Raw genomic sequence first — 22,983 nt, forward strand, 5'->3', positions numbered from 1 at the left:
TTTAATGTGCACAGTATTTGATACAGTACATCTCATAGGATAAGATCAATGCAAGTCTTCAGAATTCATAGCCTTGGACTACAATACTTTATAATTTTCTTCTTTCACTCTGCCTCTGATAAATTGCCCCATTAAGCAAACTCACTAACTGCCAAACAAAACCAGGATGTGTCCATCTTACTGTCAATAAAAACTGACTCACTTGGTGTATATTCAAATTGCAAAAAGGAGTTTATTAGGCCAAAGTGAATAAGCTGGTAATTCTTGGTTCTCTTAGTGGTTAACCTCATTAATGCCAAATCTTAGCTGCTCATGTTTTTTCTAACTCCGCTGGTAAGGTAAGCACATAGGTAAACTGTGCACTGTGTGTTGCTATTGAGGCTCTGCCAGTAGCTGGAATGAGAGCCGGATTACACAGGTTGACTGGGGAATCCAGGGATTTGCAGTCCAAATGTTTAGAAGTCTGAGGAGGCCTGAGCTCTACTGAGCATGTGCCAGAGCTCCTGCCCCCTGGCCGAACCCAAAGCCCTTTGGACCAAAGTTCTTGGCATAACATGCTGTGGATGAAAAGGTAGTATACTTGATATAATGTATATAAATACTAAGGGACATAAATTGATAACAGATGCTACAGTATTTGTATTTTCTCTAGTTTAATTAAATTCTGTTTTGATGCATTTACAGTAGAAGTTCAGAAATAGAGTACACCCACCTTTACAGTAGATTTCTCCATCTTTGTCAGCCACAGTGGTTGATTCCAGCCCCTTCCCACACTTGCTACAGCGGAAGCAGCTCTTGTGCCAGGACTGGAAAAGACAGATTAGGAGAAGTGTTGTCTCAGCACTGAGCTGCACAGATACAGTATGTCAACAATAACTGGTACTTCTCCTTCACATTACAGTATTTGAACACATAAGATATCCCCAATCATGCATTTCAGTTGACCCACCGCCACAGCAGCCGTTGATACAGTATGGCCATTAGTACTGTTAAATATATGGGCGGTTTCCCGAACATAGATTAAGCCTGGTCCTGGACTAGACAGCAAGCTCAATGGAGAATCTCCATTAAAAGTGCTTTTTAGTCCGGGACTAGGCTTTATCTGTGTCCAGGAAACCACCCCATGATGTTCAGGAGAAGCAGGGTTTTGGAGACTACCCATAATGTAGCTCTCCCCCTTCCAAAAAACAGAATCAGCCCAGAACTCTGACTTACATTTCCACCGCCGAGCACCTTCTCGGCAGAATACACAGCCTTGGCGCAGCGCGGGCACACATCTGAGCTGCCAAACTTAGTGGCCAACTTTGAGGCGTTGGGGTTGTTGGTGGGGCGGTGGGCTGCTTGCCTGTTGATGAACAAACGGACCATCTGACTGGATATGTAATGACTAACACTATGCAGCTCACTGTGGGCAAACTTACTGTGGTTAGATTTGTTATGATTAAACTACATAGAACAGCATTCAAGTCAGGCCTCAAGGTTTTCCTTTATCCCCAATTGATTGATTAATTAATGTAATGTTATGTTATCCCAGGTTTTAAATCAGGGAATGATGAATATCAGCAATGCTGTGGAAATAGCCCTGGGAGACCTATTGGTATGGAGTGTACATACAACTAAGATTACTTCCTTACTCTTCAGGTCTGATTCCAAGATGTGCCCCCGTGTCCATGCTCAGGGTCCCTGCTCCCCCACCAAAGCCATAGCCTTTTGGCCCATACTTCTTGCCGTAGCAGGATTTGCAGTAGATTTCATCCACATGGCAGGCCACCGTTGTGCTGTCCAGGTTCTTCTTACATGCCACTAAGAGCAGAATATTTTAGGCAGGAAGAGACAGACAGATTTAGTGGCGTTGAACTGATTGGTCAATGCTGTGCCATATCAGCAACACAAGCAGTTTAGAAGCTACAGACCAATACTAACAGTCTTCCAATTGGAGGTCATTTCGTGTTATGTTTATCAGCAACAGGCCATGTAGTTGCAGACATTTGACTCTTTAGAGTCTGAGTCACTGCAAAGACATTATGGGATCACCACAGTATTAGTTTAATATTCTGACTCTGGGGGCAAGAGAGTTGCATAGTTAACTCAAACTAACAGTCATCTGAGCCAGATCACTCTCTGGTACCTTTTCTCCCATATAAGGCCTGTGACACATCCATTTCTCCCTCTCCAAATAAGGACATGCTAGCGAGAACCTTTGGATGCTCCGCTTCCTCCGAGTGCCAAATACTTCACATTCCATCCTGAGCTCTTAATGTCAGCTCAGAATAATTGGTACATTAGTAGTTAAGTCAATGTGGTTTACGAAAGAACGGGATGACCTCACGCGGCTCACTTACTGCACAGAAAGCAGGACTTGTGGAAATATTTCCCCTCGCACTGCACTTCCTCTGCGAAGTACACGGTCTTCTGGCAGCAGCCACACTTATTTCCTCCTCCCAAAGGCATTCTGCGGAGTTAGTGAAGTGTTAGTTCCTTACATAGAAATGGGCGGTATGTGGGTCCTTCTGTTGGACACCCACTGAATGGGAGGAGTTCCTTACATATAAATAAGCAAGTATACTTCTACAGTTCCTGACACACATTGGATGGTAGGAGACCTACAGTAGGAGGAATGCATGAAGCTGTGTATACAATGTGAAGTTTTTCCAGAACTTGTGACTTGACCACAAAAAAAAATACAAAAAAGAGAGAAGTGCAACCAGTCAGACTATAACTAGGGTTCTGGTCATGTAATCAACAACTTTACAGATGAGAGAACATACAGTATTTAAACAGAGCCTGGGTATCCTCTAGATACCCTTTCGTCTAAATGTATGGTATTTTAGGAATGTATTCAAAATGAAGAGAAAGGAATGGCCTTAGAGTTAAAACTGCTGCTGGGTTTGGCTACAGTACCTGCGGGCACTTTCACTGTTTATTCTCCTTTTCATGAAATTCAAAGTTCCTCCTGAGGCTAGGGAGGTGCCAGAACACTCATTCAGAACAGTCATTGACCTAACCCAACTTATCAAGTCTACTATTGAATTTAAATAAATTGCTGTTGGATGAGTGTATTGTACTTCAATCTCTCTTGTTGAAATATGTCACCAAGACAGAAGGTGCTAATCTGCAATTTGAGTAAACAGGAAATTCTCTTCATTTTATGGTAGCCTAGTGGTTAAGAGCATTGCGCCAGTAACCGAAACAACGCTTTCTCAAATCCCAGAGTGGACGAGGTGAAAAATCTGTCAATGTGCCCTTGAGCAAGGCCCTTAACCCTAATTGTCCATGTAAGTTGCTCTGTATAAGAGCGTCTGCTAAATTACCAAAATGTTAATGCAATTCAACTACATGTTAGCAGTCACTTCATGACCTTAGTCACTGACCAGGTCAGGCAACTTGACAGAATATTGCTTTTGAAAAAATATCATTTTGAGCAACACATTACATAGGAAGCTGGTCACAGACATTACTCATCATTTCCTGAGTTGTGATTCCTTTCCTGCAGATGCTCAGGAAATAGAACCATGAATGTACCCTGCCAAAACATTTGTGATTTGACATCTAACAATGTGTTCTGTCATCCATCATGATCTAAAAGCTGAGGTCATCATCATAACACACACAGTAATTAATTCCCTACTTACAACAGCTTATTTTACCATTCTTACCCTGTAAGTTTCTAGCACATCAGATGTGATCTGCCCTGCACTTTTAAAGCAAAAAAGCAGAAGAATCTGTGCAGTCTTGGATAGTAATAAACATTTTGAATGTGTTCTGTGGCCTGTTACTGTTATGCATCATGAAAGCAGTGGCTACAGTAGCTGGTAGGTGTTGAGATGGTCCCATCTTACCTTTTGTAGTGTTTGTGGCTGAAACTCCCTGGTTGTAGAGTGATCTCTGACAGTGGAGTTCTGGAGTGGCTTCAGTCTAAAAGAACTCAAAGAAACAAACCAAGCTGGGACTTAGGGAGGAGTCTGCTGGGTACACACATAGACTGTGAAAGAGGAGGAGAAAAATAAAGTGCTTTATATGGCTGAAGGAAAAGGGTTTGCGAGAGAGATGCAGAGAGAAAACAAATAGAGAGTGAGAGAAGCCCTGTTTATACCTGGTGCTAACATGCACCCCTGATCTTGTCCACAGGTGTAGACAATTAAAAGACACGTTGGCTGCATTTACACAGGCAGCCCAATTCTTATATTTTTTTCACTAATTGGTCTTTTGACGAATCAGACCAGCTCTGAAAAAGATCTGATGTGAAAATATCTGATTTGATTGGTCAAAAGCCATTGTGATCCGATTGTGATCTTTTTAAGGGTCATCGCACAAAATAAATGCCTTTTGCGTCCCTATGTAAACCCAGACTTTGATATTTTAAGTAGAAATTGTGCACTAATATAGAATTTTAAAAGCTTGTTATATTAAATGAAGTGTCCTCTAATATAGACCACATGGAAAATTCTATAAATATGTTGGTTTTTTTACATGAAAATTCACAATTTTAACATGTCCCTCTGGAAGTTCTAGGAAGATTTTAACCAACTTAACCCAAAATATCTCCCAGCTTTTCATCATCATTGTAAAGCCCTAGTTATTTTGTTGCTTTAACAAAGTCATTTCATTTATTTAATATGATTAGTTATTCATTTAAAGGTAAGGATAAAACCTGTCTCTTGATCTAAGGTCAACCCTGTTACGAGAACTGAACTCTTGTTTTAATATGGTGAAACTATTCCTTTTTTATTTTCAAAAGAAACATTCAACATCTAATAGTCAAATCAGAGTGTAAGAGCATGTGAGCTGGTTCTACTCTTTTTGGCCATTTTCTGGTGTCTAGTGGTGGAAAACTGAACGAGTCGAGCATAACACGTTCACCGTGATAGACAGGCATAGATAGACAGGCTAGACATTTATTCACAATTAATTTTTTTTTTGCATTCAATTGCCCCTCCCTGTTACACACAACAAGCTTCCATTCCTCCTGTCACAAGGGGATTTATGGCTGATTTAAGATGAAATCGTCAACCCTGTTACGGTCAACCCTGTTACGGTCAACCCTGTTACACTTAATGGGCACTTATTATAGTATTTTTTTATTTAACCTCTTGACATGGGAAATCATGTGCTCTTTACTTTTTTCAGCAAGTTACACTCCTCAAAAGGCACCTAATAGGTGGAACAACCCTTAAGTCATAATGATACCGGCCTCTAAAATCGTTGAAAGGCAGCACCATTGACTTATGGCATCAGTAATTGTCTTAAATTCATAATATTTTTTAAGAATATCTGTCAAATAATTTGCATACAGGGAGGCATTAGCTAATCTGGTCACAATGTGGACACAGTGGATGGATAGGAGACACATTTTAATACAATGTGTAGATGCGACAAACCTTGATCAGATAGTGATTGGATCATATCGATCAGATCACAAATTCACGTTAGTGCAAGGTGTAAATGAGGCTAGACAGAGAGGGATAGAGGGAGAAAGTGAGGGAAGGAAAGGGGAGGGTGATGATGGAAAGAGGAGATTAAACATAATAACATGCCAGCAATCCAAGATAGCCTCTGTCTGGGACTTCTTACCAAGAGATATGATATGCAAAGCAAAACATTGTATTGCATTGATTAAAGATACAACAGCTTCTGATTGTTGGCCAGTATGATATTAGATCTGTCTGTGACATTCCCCAGTCTGTGAAGTTTGTGTCTTGGCTACAATGCCTTATAAGGTGTTTGTTATGATGATTGCAGACTGAAAGTGTTTACAGAAAGGATTACTCACTTTCTCCAGGGGCGGGGCCATTAGGCAAAGCTGAAGTTAAATAGGCCTACAATTTTGGGGAGTTTTGGAGCTTTGAGAGCAAAATCATTTTACCTAGCCTAGATACATTATTTTTGTTGGGATAAACTGTTATTTTATCCCTCAATGGGACAAACATGTTGAGAGAGAGATGATACAATGATGTGTGTCGCGTTCCCCTGCTCAGATGTAGCATGCATCAACAAATGGTTGTGTGCCACGTCATCAACTCTGCCGTTGGGCACCAGATTGCTATCTAAAATACCTATCCAGGAGTCTAAAATACCTATCGCTATCTAAAATACCTATCGCGCAATGAAGTCGGGGGTACGCCAAATAAAAATGCTATTCATATTTTATAAAATGAAATAAAATGGCCCCGCCTCACTGGAGACCAAAAAAATATCTTCACATTTCCAAACAGTACATTTATATTTTCCAACGGAGCTATACATTTGAGTTTTTTTTCTCGCCTGAGTAGCCTCGTTTCACTGCCAAAAATAAAATGAAACCATCTAGTGTTCAGCGAAATGGCAACAACATGTCAAATACAGGTTAGTCAAATAATTAACATCCAATCACATTAACCGTTACTCTCTCGCGGGAAACCTTCACTCTTGCGCAGACGTTTAGAAATGAAACATGACAATTTGAAAAATAAGCCACAGGAGTTTTTTGATCGAGAATAAAGATGACTTTTGAGTAGTAAGACATGTATAAAAGCAACAGATACCATTAATTAGAAGGGGCTAGAAGCGTCTAATATGGTGAGCTACTGAATGGCTAGGACAGGCAAGCCCCATACTATTGTGGAGGACTTCATTCTTCCTGCTGCTGTGGATATGGCTGGGACAATGCTGGGGGAAAAGGCCCAAAAAAACTATACAGACAATGCCTCCATCAAACAACACTGTTTCACGACGGATCAGTGACATGGCAGCAGATGTTTTGAAACAATTACTACTTCGCATACAAGCCAGTGAATTATATGCGTTAAAGCTGGATGAGTCAACAGACGTGGCAGGCCTGGCACAGCTCATGGTATATGTCCGTTATGTTTATGGGGGGGTCAGTTAAGGAAGACATCCTCTTCTGCAAACCACTGGAAACCAGGACAACATGAAAGGATATTTTTAAAGTCATGACAGGGAGACATGGAGTGGTAACGCACGTGCAAGCAGTTTGTGCCGACGCCACTTGGGTACACTGCAGCATCCACCGAGAGGCTCTTGCTGCCAAGGGAATGCCTGACAGCTTGAAAGATGTTTTGGACACAACAGTGAAATTGGTTAACTTTGTTAAAGCAAGGCCCCTGAACTCTCGTGTATTTTTTGCATTATGCATTGATATGGGCAGCGACAATGTAACACTTTTACAACATACAGAAGTGCGCTGGTTATCAAGGGGCAAAGTATTCCGTTTTTTTTACCATCATCTCACGTTGACAAGTTTTTTTTTAAATTGAAAGACGAGCTTAAAGTTTTCTTTACTGACCATCATTTTCACTTGTCTGACTGCTTGCATGATAATGAGTTTCTCATATGACTGGCCTATCTAGGTGATGCTTTTTCTCGCCTGAATGATCTGAATCTAGGATTACAGGGACTCTCCACAACTTTATTCACTGTGCGGGACAAAATTGAGGCTATGATTAAGAAGTTGGAGCTCTTTTGTCTGCATTAACAAGGACAACACACAGGTTTTACCCATCATTGTATGATTTTTTGTGTGCAAATGAACTCAAGCTTACGGACAATATCAAATGTGATATAACGAAGCACCTGAGTGAGCTGGGTGCTCAATTACGCAGGTACTTTCCCGAAACGGACGACACAAACAACTGGATTCGTTATCTCTTTCATGCCCTGCCTCCAGTCCACTTACCGATATCTGAACAAGAGAGCCTCATTGAAAATTGCAACAAGCAGTTCTGTGAAAATGTAATTTAATCAGAAGCCACTGCCAGATTTCTGGATAGGGCTGTGCTCAGTTTCTTGCCTTGGCAAATTGTGCTGTTAAGACACTGATGCCATTTGCAACCACGTACCTATGTGAGAGTGGATTCCTGGCCCTCACTAGCATGAAAACTGAATACAGGCACAGACTGTGTGTGGAAAATGATTTAAGACTGAGACTCTCTCCAATACAACCCAACATTGCTGAGTTATTGTGCATCCTTTCAAGCATACCCTTCTCATTAACCTGTGGTGAGTTATTCACAATTTCTGATTAACAAATAAGGTTTTATATGTAAGATGGTTAAATAAAGAGCAAAATTATTGATTATTATTATATTATTATTTGTGCCCTGGTCCTATAAGAGCTCTTTGTCACTTCTCACGAGCCGGGTTGTGACAAAAACTCACACTCATTCTTATGTTTAATACATTTATCGTATAGTGTGTGTGTGGCAGGCTTACAATGATGGCAAACAAACAACATTTGAGAGTGCGCTGACCCTGGTGCTAGAGGGGGTACGCAGCTGGAGGTTGAATGTTTGAAGGCGTACAGGACTATAAAAAGTTTGGGAACGACTGCCCTAAAGCATAGTCAAACAGAGCATACCAATGTGGCCCACAATCTAGGCAAGGGCCAAATCTAATTATGTAAAAAGACAAACAGGCACAGTACCTCGATAAAACAATCACAACCACATGCCTAAAGCAGACAATGTACCAGGAAAACCCTCTTTCAACATACCTGTGAGTGGTCTACTCTTATCAACAAATTATTTGCTAATTACATGAATGGACCTAATTCCAAACCAAACAGTACATGGTATTTCCATTCATATCAGGTGAACCCTTTTAGAAATGAGAGTACTTTTTGTACAAAGTCCCCCCACTTTAGGGGACCAAATGTATTGGGACAGCTTAGTATTTGATCCCAAATTCTTAGCACGCAAAGATTACACCAAGTACGAGATTCTAAAAACTTGTTGGATGCATTTGCTGTTTTGTTTGTGTTTCATATTATTTTGTGCCCAATAGAAATGAATGGTAAATAATGTAGTCATTTTGGAACCACTTTTATTCAAAATAAGAATAGAATATGTTTCTTAACACTTCTACATTTATGTGGATGCTACCATGATCACGGATAGGCCTGAATGAATCGTGAATAGGGATGAGTCAGAAAGTTACAGACGCAAAAATATCATACCCCCAGGACATGCAAACCTCTCACCATTACAATAACAGGGTAGGTCAGCATTTTTTTAAGGGGTATGATCGTTGTACGTCATTATTCACAGAGAGAGTAAACTACTCTGGATAGGGCAGGTACTTTTGTGTAGTTCCAGTCCCTACAGAGAAAAACAAAGAACAGAAATAACAGCAACATAATATTCAGTGCTGTCTAATTGAAGTATAATGAAGCCTGTTTCTTTGATGTTTTCTGTCCTCATATACAGAGATTAAGATGAAGATGTCCCAATGGATGTCCCAAGACTGCAGTGGTTTTCAACCTGGTCCTGGGGACCCAAAGGGCTGCACAGTTTTGTTTTTGACTTAGCACTACACAGCTGATTCAAATGAGCAACTCATCATCAAGCTTTGATGATTTGAATCAGGTGTGTAGTGCTCAGGCAAAAACAAAACTGTGCAGCCCTTCGTGTTCCCAGGACCAGGATTGAGAACCACTGCGCCAAGAGAAAAAGGGTATATACTTGTATACCATCGGTTATGTGTTAGCAAATCTGGTCAAAAAAATCACATAGCCTGTCAGAAGGGCCCGCAATTGTGGCAGCACGTGTGGCAAATAGGCCCAAAATGCCCTAAAAAGTGTCAAAGAGTCCAGCCACCCTTGTCATAGACTGTTCTCTCTGCTACCGCACGGCGAGTGGTACAGGAGCGCCAAGTCTAGGTCCAAGAGGCTTCTAAACAGCTTCTTCCCCAAGCCATAAAACTCCTGAAAAGCTAATGAAATGGCTACCCAGACTATTTGCATTGCATTGCTCCCCCCCCCCTCCATGCTGCTGCTACTCTCTGTTACTATCGATGCATAGTCACTTTAATAACTCTACCTACATGTACATATTACCTCAATTACCTCGACTAACCGGTACCCCCGCACATTGACTCTGTACCAGTACCCACTGTATATAACCCTATTGTTATTTTACAGCTGCTCTTTAATTATTATTATTATTATCTCTTACTTTTTAGGTATTTTCTTAAAACTGCATTGTTGGTTAAGGGCTTGTAAGTAAGCATTTCACTGTAAGGTGAATACCTGTTGTATTCGGTGCATGTGACAAATACAAATGTATTTGATTTGATTTCAAATACCATATTGATGATTGTTAAGTTGCGAATGTCAGTGAATGAGGCCCAGCCAGGCATATCGCAGTATATGAAATTACAATCCTGGGAAAACATAGTTTTAAAAGCAAATGGCTACTGCTGTAAAGAGAAGACAATGAAAAGACTCTAATCTGTCTTTTAGTTATGAAAATGCTCAACTTATCTTATTGGCACCAGCGGAGTGTACATATTCTCTGTCTTTATCATTGGGTCAACTTAGATGGACATCATATAATATTTGTGTCTCCCCTTTTCGTAGGCCTATTAGATAGTTGCGGACAACGTCATTTTTATTTATCTGTTTGTCAGTGTCAGCAGAGTATTGGCTAACTTGTCATTTTTGTCATATTAAAAAAAGACTCTGCTATTGTCTCCAGTCATATAAAGCAGGGTTTCCCAAACTTGGTCCTGGGGACCCCCTGGTTGCACGTTTTGGGTGCAATTCGGCCCGCAATTCTTGGTGTTCCTGCATGTGGGCACTGCTTTCCCGCAGTTCTGTTAATGGCGGCGAAGGCAGGTTTCGGCAGGCGGTAGCGAAAGGACACTGGACTCCAGTACATAGCAGGCGAGAATGGTAGCTAGCTAGCTAGGACAACGGTAGACAGTGTACTTTGCCCCTGCCTGTTGTGCACTGCTTTCCCACAGCACTACTTTCCCACAGAATATCAAAAGTGTCACACAAGCATGAAGACTGGAGGCGATCATGCAGGAACCAATGGGAGATGTAGAAATAGAGCTCGCCATCTTGTAGTCCTAAAACCCGGAAATGAGTTACCTCTGGTTCATTCAGACATCCCTATGGGAAAAATGTATGTAACCCTAACCCTAACCCTAAATAATAGGGTTTTGGAATAAATGTCGGAGGTTAACACAGGCTTCGGAGGTCTTATATGTTTTGTTATATGAGATAATAGCAGTCAGTTAACATGACCTTTATGAATTATGAAGCCTTTATGTGCTTTGTGCTTTTTTTTATAACAGGTTCCGCAAAATTCACGTTATGTCATAGAACAAAACTTAAGATCTCCTAAGCCTGTGTTTACCACATACCATTTTTTTGGCATTAGTCCAAATCCCTACAAAAATGCCATACATTTTCTCCATAGGCTTTGTCCAACGAACCATTGCGGAGATTGCGCCTACAAAAAGACGCCATTACTATTTCTTTCTATGCCCACATGTAGGAACGTCCCGAATTGTGGTCCGCAATCACACACAATTGGAGAGGCTGGTGAAGCGCGGGAATACAAACAAAATAATCAACCGATATGAAAATGAAATGAGAAATTTTAAATCTACTTCGTAGGTATTTGCAAATGTCCATGACCTCCTAAACACCACACCCACTCAGATGATCAAGCAACAAAATACAAAATAAACGTACACTATATTAGCGAACTGAAACCATGTGGCTAGCAAGCTAACAATAGCTTAGCTAACAATTAGGTCAGGATTTACAAACATACGGCCCACAAGGGGTGAAATCCGTCCTGCGGTTGGTTTGAGTTTTTTTGTTGTTATATATATTTTGTTGGGGGGGGAAACAAAGTCAAAATACTTTAAAATGATTCAAACCAAATCAAAACTGCACAAATGATAATACAGTAGACCTACATTCATACTGTTTCTTGACTGTGTCCAACTCACTAATAATCACCGAAATGAAAGCCAGACAGTCAGGGAGCATTGAAAATTCCCAAAAACGATGGATAGAGGACTATTTTTTGCATATGTAGACAGCGAGGAAATAGAACACATTTTCAGTGCGGCTCTCCGGACATCGTTGAAAACAGAATGCGATCCCTGGGGCAAAATTAATTTGACACCCCTGAACTAGGTTGAAAAAATACGACCTTACAACAGGAAATGGGGGTTGTAAATGAATGATAGGGGCTGAGAAAACACCAGTGAGCTAATGAAATAAGATAAATACACATGACACTATTCAGAACCGGGAGAATTTGCAATGCTACTTTCTTACCAACAGACAGTGCTCTAATCACAGAAATTGCTACAGTATGGACCATGGACCATGCCTACAGTACATACAGACTCAAATCATTGGCCACTTTAATAAATGGATCACTAGTCACTTTAAATAATGCCACTTTAATAATGTTTACATTTCTTACATTACTCATCTCATATGTATATACTGTATTTTATACCATCTATTGCATCTTGCCTATGCCACTTGGCCATCGCTCATCCATCGCTCATCCATATATTTATATGTACATATTCTTATTCCATCCCTTTACATTTGTGTGTATTAGGTAGTTGTTGTGGAATTGTTAGATTACTTGTTAGATATTACTGCACTGTCGGAACTAGAAGCACAAGCATTTTGTTACACTCGCATTAGCATCTGCTAACCATGTGTATGTGACTAATACAATTTGATTTGATTTGATGATTATCTATGATTTAGTGTCTCTCAATAGCCAGCTTACTCCTTGAATCTTGTACTTTATGTTGCAGTTCTTACAATAAAACACATAAAACACATCACTGTATCCAATAACAATAATATACACTATAATCAATGGCAATGACACATGACCATGTGCTAAGTAGCCATGTCTCATTCTAACTCCCCTTGTATTTCTGCTTAGTCATACCTATACTGTTCATGGATCTCACTCAGTACTTCCCTTAAGGCAAACCAAGATACTATACTCATAATTTTCCTCCGATCGAAGAGGCTGAGAAAAGGTGAAACTGGTGGGGAGTAGAGACAGGTTTATACAAGGAAGTGGGAACATCAGGCTGTAGAGAGTCCCTGAGTGGTGCTTGGTCTGTCTGCCTCCTCCAGCCTCCTCACTCTCATAGGAAGAGACATGCTACACTAAAGAACCTATAAATAGCTAGGACCCTGGACCAACACTAGCCCACTGTCTGTTTGTCCTGTGGACATCCGCTCCGGCTTGTAGTGTGTAGGCTACTTGTGATTGTGTGTGTGTGTGCATGTGGGGTTGGGGGGGTAAGTTTGAGCTTTGTGTGTGTGTGTGTGTGTGTGTGTGTGTGTGTGTGTGTGTGTGTGTGTGTGTGTGTGTGTGAGAGAGAGGAAGTCAGTGGAAAAGGAACTTCATGCTCTAAGGTCCATTGTTACATTGTGAAGAGGAAGAGTTGTGATTACTCACTGGATTATTTTTATAAGAAAAAAACAAACATTTTTAAACATTTATGTATCCAGGAAAACCCCATTGAGGACAGACGAGACAGACCTGAGTGGGAGTGCCGATCTGGTCAAGTACAGTCTAATTACATGGAGCCCAGAAGATCTTGACTGGTAACCAGGAGTCTTCTTTCTGGTGAGTGTCTCCCTCCAGCATTATTTTGTAAAGCAGCTTTGCCAAGATAACCTCTCATGTATGGAAGGCAGAGCTAGCTTAGAGCTCAGGGAGGCTAGCTTCAAGACAATGTGCTTGGCACTGGATTGCAGTGACCATGATTGTTTTTTTCAATGTAGTTTTGATTTTATATTTACTTCAATGTAGCGATTGATGTTAGTTGAACAAGGTGTTAGTTGGACAAGTTTTGGTATGGGTTATTTGCCATCTTAGGTGGTTTCAAAATTGTATCGAGACTATTTAAATAATCTCTACGTTATTAATGCATGCAGTTCAAAGATAGCTATTACTGCCATGTGTTAATAATCTAATAATAATCTAACATGGAATGAAATATGTATTCCACTCTCATAGATATTTTAACATCTTAAATTCATAGTATTAAGAGCATTGATATAGGCCTATCTGCCATTATTTTATGATTACTGATAATGACTCCAGTGCAGGACGTGATGATCATGTGCATGCGGGCTGTTTAGTCAGAAGAAAATAGTCTTCCTCTGTTAAGACATCTTGGCAATCAGCTGACCCTTCCTCCCAACACATACCGTACTTTTAAACAAAACTGTGTTTGTTCCCTCGGGAATATATGGTCTGCTTCAACTAAGGTTTAAATTCTCCATGTCCAAAGTTGTATTTCAATATTTGGTGTTTAAAATAACAAATGAATGTGTTCTTAAACAAATGTATGACTTAACTACACGCTCACATAGGCTATTTGTAATGATAATGTCCTGAAGAGATAATTGGTCTAAATAAGGAAATCCATTTTAGGATACATTTCCATCAATGCATGCAATTGTCCTCAATCTGCGGAGCCAATAATACACTGTCAGATTCATTTCTGTGGGGAAATTAGATAATTTAGTTGATTTCAGAAGCGGTTGTTAGCAGACCTGTATAGTGCTGCATGGAGGACCCTCTCTCATTCAATAGATGGGTTAGCTGACAACGTCACTAAAACAATGCGCATCATTCAGTGGGGCAGTAGGTCGTGTGTTGTTGGGATTCTGGATGGCCAGATAGCTAGCAACAATGACAAGAACCTGCCATGTGGAGAATCATAGGTGGCTCGTCACAGATAGTTTTATCTTATTCTTGATACAATGTCTTGTTTTAAGATGTTTTGACTGATATCACGTCTATGCTAATATGGCAAATAGCTAGCTAACCAACAACTGTAACGATGTATTTGAGAGACATCAAGAGCTTATTGTTTAAATTTATTTATTTTTTATATCACCTTTATTTAACCAGGTAATCCAGTTGAGAACAAGTTCTCATTTACAACTACGACCTGGCCAAGATAAAGCAAAGCAGTGCGACAAAAACAACAACAGAGTTACACATAAACAAATGTACAGTCAATAACACAATAGAAAAAAAATCTATGTACAGTGTATGCAAATGTAGAATAGTAGGGAGGTAAGGCAACACATAGGCCATAGTGGCAAAATAATTACAATTTCGCATTAACATTGGAGTGATAGATGTGTAGATGATGATGTGCAAGTAGAGATACTGGGGTGCCAAAGAGCAAAAATAAATAACAATATGGGGATGAGGTAGTTGGGTGGGCTATTTACAGATGGGCTGTGTACAGGTGCAGTGATCGGTAAGCTGCTCTGACAGCTGATGCTTCAAGTTAGTGAGGGAGATATCAGTCTCCAGCTTCAGTGATTTTTGCAATTCGTTCCAGTCAATGGGAGCAGAGAACTGGAATGATAGGCGGCCAAAGGAGGAGTTGGCTTTGGAGATGACCAGTGAGATATACCTGCTGGTGCGCGTGCTACGGGTGGGTGTTGCTATGGTGACCAGTGAGCTGAGGTTTGGCGGGGCTTTACCTAGCAAAGACTTATAGATGACCTGGAACCAATGGGTTTGGCGATGAATATGAAGCGAGGGCCAGCCAACGAGAGCATACAGGTTGCAGTGGTGGGTAGTATATGGGGCTTTGGTGACAAAACGGATGGCACTGTGATAGACTACATCCAATTTGCTGAGTAGAGTGTTGGAGGCTCTTTTGTAAATGACATCGCCGAAGTCAAGGATCGGTTGGATAGTCAGTTTTACGAGGGTATGTTTAGCAGCATGAGTGAAGGAGGCTTTGTTGCGAAATAGGAAGCCAATTATAGATGTAATTTTGGATCGGAGATGCTTAATGTGAGTCCATCCAGAGTAGTGATGCTAGTTGAGCAGGCGGGTGCGGGCAGCGATCGGTTGAAGAGCATACATTTAGTTTTACTAAATTTAAGAGCAGTTGGAGGCCATGGAAGGAGTGTTGTATGGCATTGAAGCCCATCTGGAGGTTTGTTAACACAGTGTCCAAAGAGGGGCCAGATGTTGCTGTGGGGGGTGCAGAGCTGGTGGCCGGGGTAGGGGTAGCCAGGTGGAAAGCCAGCCGTACAAAAATGCTTATTGAAATTCTCGATTAGCACCTTCTCCCAGTGGACAGCTTGGAGAAGGTGCTCTTATTCTCCATGGACTTTACAGTGTCCCAAAACGTTCTGGAATTTGTGCTACGGGATGCAAATTTCTGTTTTTGCTTTCCTAACTGACTATGTATATTGGTTCCTAACTTCCCTGTAAAGTTGCATATCGCGGGGGCTATTCGATGCTAATGCAGTCCGCCACAAAATGTTTTTGTGCTGGTCAAGGGCAGTCAAGTCTGGAGTGAACCAAAGGCTATGTATGTTCTTAGTTCTAAATTTGTTGAATGGGACATGCTTATTTGTTTAAGATGGTGAGGAAAGCACTTTAAAAAAATAACCAGGCGTCCTCTACTGACGGGATGAGGTAAATATCCTTCCAGGATACACGGGTCAGGTCGATTAGAAAGGCCTGCTCGCTGAAGTGTTTTAGGGAGCGTTTGACAGTGATGAGGGGTGGTCGTTTGACCCCCGGACCCATTACGGACGCAGGCAATGAGGCAGTGATCGCTGAAGACAGCAGAGATGTATTTAGAGGGCAAGTTGGTCAGGATGATATCTATGAGGGTGCCCGTGTTTATGGATTTAGGGTTGTACCTGGTACGTTCCTTGATTGTGTGAGATTGAGGGCATCTAGCTTAGATTGTATGACGGCCGGGGTGTTAAGCATATCGCAGTTTAGGTCACCTAACAGTACGAAGTCTGAAGATAAATGCGGAGCAATCAATTCACATATGGTGTCCAGGGCACAGCTGGGGGCTAAGGAGGGTCTATAACAAGTGGCAACAGTGAGAGACTTATTTCTGGAAAGGTGGATTTTTAAAAGTAGAAGCTTGAATTGTTTGGACACAGACCTGGGAAGCATGACAGAACTCTGCAGGCTATCTCTGCAGAAGATTGCAACTCCCTGCAGTGATGATGTAACCCAGAAAGGGGATGGTGGCGCGATGGAATTCATACTTCTCTGCTTTTACAAAAAGCTGGTTCTCCAGTAGGTGTTGGAGAACCTGTCAGACATGGAGCACGTATTGTTGGGCGGGAGAAGACGAGGATGTCATCGAGGTAGACAAAGATGAACCGGTTCAATATGTCGCGGAGAACATCATTAACCAGAGCCTGGAACAGAGCAGGGGCGCTGGTAAGGCCAAATGGCATGACAACTGGCCGTGTTGAAGGCAGTCTTCCACTTGTCCCCTTCATGTATCTGCACCAGCTGGTAAGCATTCCATAAGTCCAGCTTAGAGAACACGGTGACCCCCTGGAGCGGCTCGAAGGTTGAGGAGATGAGGGGTAGCAAAGAATGGCAATCCTGTCTTATGGTCATATGGTCGGTGCGGCGGAAGTGAAGTGGCCCGGGTCTGACTGAACACCTCCCGGAGTTCCTGGTACTCCGCAGGAATGGCGGAGAGGTCCGGGGCAACTTCCGAGCACCCAGGAAGTCGTCCTGGGGCAGGCTGCGCTGACTTCAGGCAATGGACGTGGCAGAACAGGCTCCAGCCCATGATGGCACCAGCAAACCAGTCAATGAGAGGATTATGTCGCTGGAGCCAGGAGAATCCCAATACCACAGGAACCTGAGGAGACTTAATGAATAGGAATTGGATCGTCTCGCTGTGGTTCCCTGACACACGTAGGTTGATGGGGGTGGTATTGTGGGTCACCCGGCCTATAGAGCGCCCGTCCAGTGTTCTAATGTCCATAGGAATGGAGAGGGGCTAAGTGGGGATGTCCAGCTTAGAAGCCAGGATAGCGTCCATTAAGCTCTCATCGGCCCCATAGTCAATGAGTACCCGGAGAGTTTTTGACTGATTCCACCACAGCAAAATAGCATGAAAAGGGGTGCGAGCAAGGGGAGAGGAAAAGTTCTCCGTATGGCCCACCAGAGTTCTCGCTCCTACCGGTGAGCCTGATCTTTTAGTGGACAGGTCGAGATGAAATGACCAGTAGTCCTGCAATACAGGCAACTCTTAGTGTGAAACCTGTATAGCCATTCACGTGGAGAGAGCCTAGCTCCGCCTAGTTACATAGGCTCGGGAAGAGGTGAATTGGCAGTCTCCGGAGACTCTCGGGGGAACTCGGGTAGCCTTGGGTTCTCTCGGCAACGGAGCTGTCAGGGACTTCCGGGATAGGTGGAAGGTGGAACCCTTGGATGGGCAAGTGAAATTGAATTTCCTCTCCTTCCTTCATTCCTGTAGTCGCACATCGATCCGAATGGTCAAGGTGATGAGCAAGTCGGGATACATCGGTAGTTCCCGGGCTGCAAGCTCGTCCTTTACTTCCTCCGATACTCTGTGCAGGAACATGTCAAACAGCACTTCCGGGTTCCAGGCACTCTCAGCTGCCAACGTGTGGAAATCCAATGCATAGTCTGCCACACTGCGGGAGTCTTGCAGAAGCTGGAGTAACTTCCGGGCAGCCTCTCTCCCGGACAACAGAGCATCAAAAACTTTCTTTACCTCCTCCACGAACTCCTCCAGACTGAAGCATACGGCCGACTGTTGTTCCCATACTGCCGTAGCCCAGGCGAGAGCCCTCCCGGACATCAGCGCCCGACAGGTGCCAGACTCTCCATCAAAGCATTCTGTGGGAGGTAAGCTGAGTTCCCGGGAAACCGGGGTGACCGGGGAGGCGGAGCTGCTAACAGCCGGGTTACTGAGGGGCTGAGAGGTTACTGTCATGGTAGGCTGCCTAACAGACAACCCACAGAATTGCTCCAGCAATGTGTTCAACACTTGGTCATGGCGTTCGGCCAAGGTCTGGAAACCTTCCATAAGACCACAAAGCAACTCCTCGTACCTTCCAATGGTGGCTCCTTGGGAGAAGATGGCGTTGCGGAGCTGGTCCGAGTCTGCTGGGTCAGTCATGGCCAGTTCGTACTATCACGTTTCAGGCAAGACCCAGATGCAGACAGTGTCGAAGTAACAAAAGTGTATTACTAGTACGTGGCAGGCTAAAGGACAGGTCAAGGGCAGGCAGAGGTCAGTAAACCAGATAGTGTGCAAAAAAGTCCAGAAAGGCAGTCAGGCTCAGGGTCAGGGCAGGCTGGGGAAGATTGGCGACACCTGAAGGGGGGTGGAGACAAGCACAAAGACAGGTGAAACAGATCAGAGTGTGACAGAGACTAAATATAGTTTACATGTTCTCAAAAGTCTAAGCCAACCCTGTCTGTTTTGCCGCATAGCTGCTAACATGCTAAACAACCAACCCGTCTATTGTCCAGCAACTCTATTGTGTCATAGCTCAATCTTGTGTAGTCAACGGGTTTTTCATTAGTGCATACGTAGCAAAACATTTACAATGGAAAAGGTTTCGCAATAAAAACAAAAGTTTCTAATTGAACACATTTAGGTAGTCCCTTCCAGTTTCGGCCCATTTCCTTTCATTTAGTTCCTAGTGAATACACCTCCGAATAGAGCAGTGGTTCCCAAACTTTTTATAGTCCCATACCCCTTCAAACATTCAACCTCCAGCTGCATACCCCCTCTGGCACCAGGGTCAGCGCACTCTCAAATGTTGTTTTTTGCCGTCATTGTAAGCCTGCCACACACACACTATACAATACATTTATTAAACATAAGAACGAGTGTGAGTTTTTGTCACAACCCTGCTCGTGGGAAGTGACAAAGAGCTCTTATAGGACCAGGGAACAAATAATAATATAATAATAATCAATAATTTTGCTCTTTATTTAGCCATCTTACATATATAAATTACCACAGGTTAACGAGAAGGGTATGCTTGAAAGGATGCACATAACTCTGCAATGTTGGGTTGTATTGGAGAGAGTCTCAGTCTTAAATCATTTTCCACACACAGTCTGTGCCTGTATTTAGTTTTCATGCTAGTGAGGGCCGAGAATCCACTCTCACATAGGTACGTGGTTGCAAAGGGCATCAGTGTCTAAAACAGCGCAATTTGCCAAGGCAAGAAACTCTGAGCACAGCCTTATCCAGAAATCTGGCAGTGGCTTCTGATTAAATTACATTTTCACAGAACTGCTTGTTGCAATTTTCAATGAGGCTCACTTGTTCAGATATCGGTACGTGTACTGGAGGCAGGGCATGAAAGGGATAACGAATCCAGTTGTTTGTGTCGTCCGTTTCGGGAAAGTACCTGCGTAATTGAGCACCCAGCTAACTCAGGTGCTTGCTATATCACATTTGACATTGTCCGTAAGCTTGAGTTCATTTGCACACAAAAAATCATACAATGATGGAAAGACCTGTGTCTTGTCCTTGTTAATGCAGACAGAAAAGAGCTCCAACTTCTTAATCATAGCCTCAATTTTGTCCCGCACAGTGAATAAAGTTGCGGAGAGTCCCTGTAATCCTAGATTCAGATCATTCAGGTGAGAAAAATCATCACCTAGATAGGCCAATCATATGAGAAGCTCGTCATCATGCAAGCAGTCAGACAAGTGAAAATGATGGTCAGCAAAGAAAACTTTAAGCTAATCTCTCAATTAAAAAAAAACGTGTCAATACTTTGACACTCCATGTCTCCCTGTCATAACTTTAAAAATATCCTCTCATGTTGTCCTGGTTTTCAGTGGTTTGCAGAAGAGGATGTCTTCCTTAATTGACCCCCCATAAACATAACGGACATATACCAGGAGCTGTGCCAGGCCTGCCACGTCTGTTGACTCATTTAACTGTATCGCATATAATTCACTGGCTTGTATGCGAAGCAGTAATTGTTTAAAAAAATCTCCTGCCATGTCACTGATGCGTCGTGAAACAGTGTTGTTTGATGAAGTCATTGTCTGTATAGTTTTTTTGGCCTTTTCCCCCAGCATTGTCCCAGCCATATCCACAGCAGCAGGAAGAATTAAGTCCTCCACAATAGTATGGGACTTGCCTGTCCTAGCCACTCGGTAGCTCACCATATAAAACGCTTCTAGCCCCTTCTAATTAATGGTATCTGTTACTTTTATACATGTCTTGTACTCAAAAGTCATCTTTATTCTTGCTCTAAAAACTCCCGTGGCTTATTTTTCAAATTGGCATGTTTCGTTTCTAAATGTCTGCGCAAGAGGGAAGGTTTCCTGTGAGAGAGTAACGGTTAATGTGATTGGATGTTAATTATTTGATTAGGCTACCTGTATTTGGGCTCCCAAGTGGCGCAGTGGTCTAAGGCACTGCATCTCTGTGCAAGAGGCGTCCCTGGTTCGAATCCAGGCTGAATCACATCTGGTTGTGATTGGGAGTCCCATAGAGCGGCGCACAAGTTGTCCTGTTTTTCCCGGGGTAGGCCGTCATTGTAAATAATAATTTGTTCTTAACTGACTTGCTTGTGTTGTTATTTTATTGTATTTTTTGGCAGTGAAACGCATACCTCAGTTTGGGAATACCTGGAATAAAGGATATGATGATGGCTGTTGTGCTGCAGTGTGGTGTGGCGGGTGTGTAGAGAAGCAGTTTCACTCTCAGACCAGCAGAGGGCTCCTTCTGCTTTGTGAGAGGACAAAAGCTGCCTTTTGAACATCACCGCCTCTTGAGACACACCCTCTTTCTCTCTCTCGAAGGTTAGAAGGACTAGAAATCCATTGGTTAAGGGGGGCCTTTGTCAATCCAGATAAGATGACAGGACTCTTACTTTGATATAGACACTATGAGGCAAGGCATACAGCATGACATAATAGGAGTTAGCGTCAAAGTATGACACAGTCTTTTACTTTTAACCTTGCTGTGGAAGACAGTAATGACACTACTTCCAGTATATTGCGACCATTGTCTTTCATTTCTTACAAGGTGACTGTTTGAGTTAGTTGTTTTGAATACTAAAGGTTGCAGCCCCATATTTCAATAAGCTTGTTTTACGGCCAGTGTCAGCAGGTAAAGATGTGACAGTGATAAAACACCTTTCTGTGTCTCAGCTCAGTAGGTGCTTTTGATGAGTGTGGGTTATTCTGAGTCTGGTAGCCTACCAAGTGTGTTTCCTTCCTGTGCTGTGCCTGTAAACACAGCTCGATTTGATCAAGGCAACTCGTTAGCCATACAAGATTGGAGGTGTGAATGTGCGTGCCTGTGTGTGTGTGTGTGTGTGTGTGTGTGTGTGTGTGTGTGTTAGTGTGCATCGGGGTGTGTGTGTGTACGTGGATGCTTGTTCATATACATGGGTGAAAAACAATAGGTTGGTTATCATGTAAAAGAAAGAAGAGTCGTGGCTATACTTTCTCACTTGTCCTCCATTTTGATGTTGAAGCATTGTCTCCCAGCATGAGTACTCCCCCTTATAGCTTTGACTCTAATCACTGCTCTTGTCCTGACTCACTTCTCCTCCAAAGCAGAAGAGGAAGAGCTCAGTAATTACCACAGCATCTCTAACGCTGTCATTTATCCTCCTTCGATGTTAGTCAACCCACAAAACAGTCGATTTTTATGTAGACAAGGTTTGTTCTCTCTGATAAAGTAAAGATTTGGCCTTTAGCCATTTAACTATCTGACCCACTTTCTGATCACCTTCGCCACAATACTGTATGTCTGTTCTGTGATTGCTCACATTGACACCTATGATACTGAGTTAAGTATATGCTAACCATAAGATCCTACTTTTTGTGTGTGACAAAACCTGTTCTGTAATGTGTTTTCCCCCCCCCATGATTCAGTATTTTTCCACGATTCCGTGATCCACTCTTAAACATTCCCCTCTAAGACACCGTGTGGCATGTAGATCCCCCCCACCCTCCAGTGCTGAATATGACATGGTGTGGTACAGTACGCCCTTGTTGGCGCCATATCACTGCCTCTGAAAATGACTCCTTGCGCTGACGCCTCATAGTCGCCCCATTTGGCCCCAATTCAAAGTGAGGGCCGTGATGATGAGTGTGCGCCTGGCGGGCAGCAAAATACAAACATACAGCGACAATGAGAATCAGCCCTGCCTCCGTTCTCTCCGCTCTGCCGGCTCTTTCAGTGACTCGGGACTCACAGAGGAGTAAGTGCCTATGTGGCTGATAGGGCTTTCAGTCACAGGTGAAAATGGACACAGACCACATCTGAGAGCATATTTTCCTAGCAGGTAAAACTTTGCATTCCTTTGCTGTAGGCTAATGTACTGTATATTAGAGAGTAGATTGTTAAAAGCTGGACCGGGGCCAGCGGGTCCAT

General features: G+C 42.6%; 2 protein-coding genes across 3 annotated transcripts in view; one reads left to right on the top strand and one right to left on the bottom strand.

The window, feature by feature from the left end:
- Window positions 1-208: 208 nt before the first annotated feature.
- On the bottom strand, window positions 209-4,035 carry csrp1b (cysteine and glycine-rich protein 1b). Its single transcript, XM_029694921.1, has 6 exons — window positions 3,840-4,035; window positions 2,343-2,452; window positions 1,635-1,803; window positions 1,216-1,345; window positions 713-806; window positions 209-557 (listed from the first exon to the last, which is right to left on the bottom strand). Exons 2-6 carry the CDS (start codon window positions 2,449-2,451, stop codon window positions 481-483), a joined length of 579 nt encoding a protein of 192 aa, XP_029550781.1. The 5' UTR covers window position 2,452; window positions 3,840-4,035; the 3' UTR covers window positions 209-480.
- Window positions 4,036-13,094: 9,059 nt separating this feature from the next.
- LOC115151024 (neuron navigator 1) overlaps window positions 13,095-22,983 on the top strand; it is a 152,862-nt gene continuing 142,973 nt past the window's right edge. For both annotated transcript variants that reach the window (XM_029694926.1, XM_029694927.1), the window contains exon 1: window positions 13,095-13,406. The gene's annotated coding sequence lies outside the window, so the exon portion shown is untranslated. The remainder of the gene's footprint in view (window positions 13,407-22,983) is intronic.

This window comes from Salmo trutta, chromosome 16 (assembly GCF_901001165.1).
Source record: "Salmo trutta chromosome 16, fSalTru1.1, whole genome shotgun sequence".
In the NCBI taxonomy this organism is placed as follows: Eukaryota; Metazoa; Chordata; class Actinopteri; order Salmoniformes; family Salmonidae; genus Salmo; species Salmo trutta.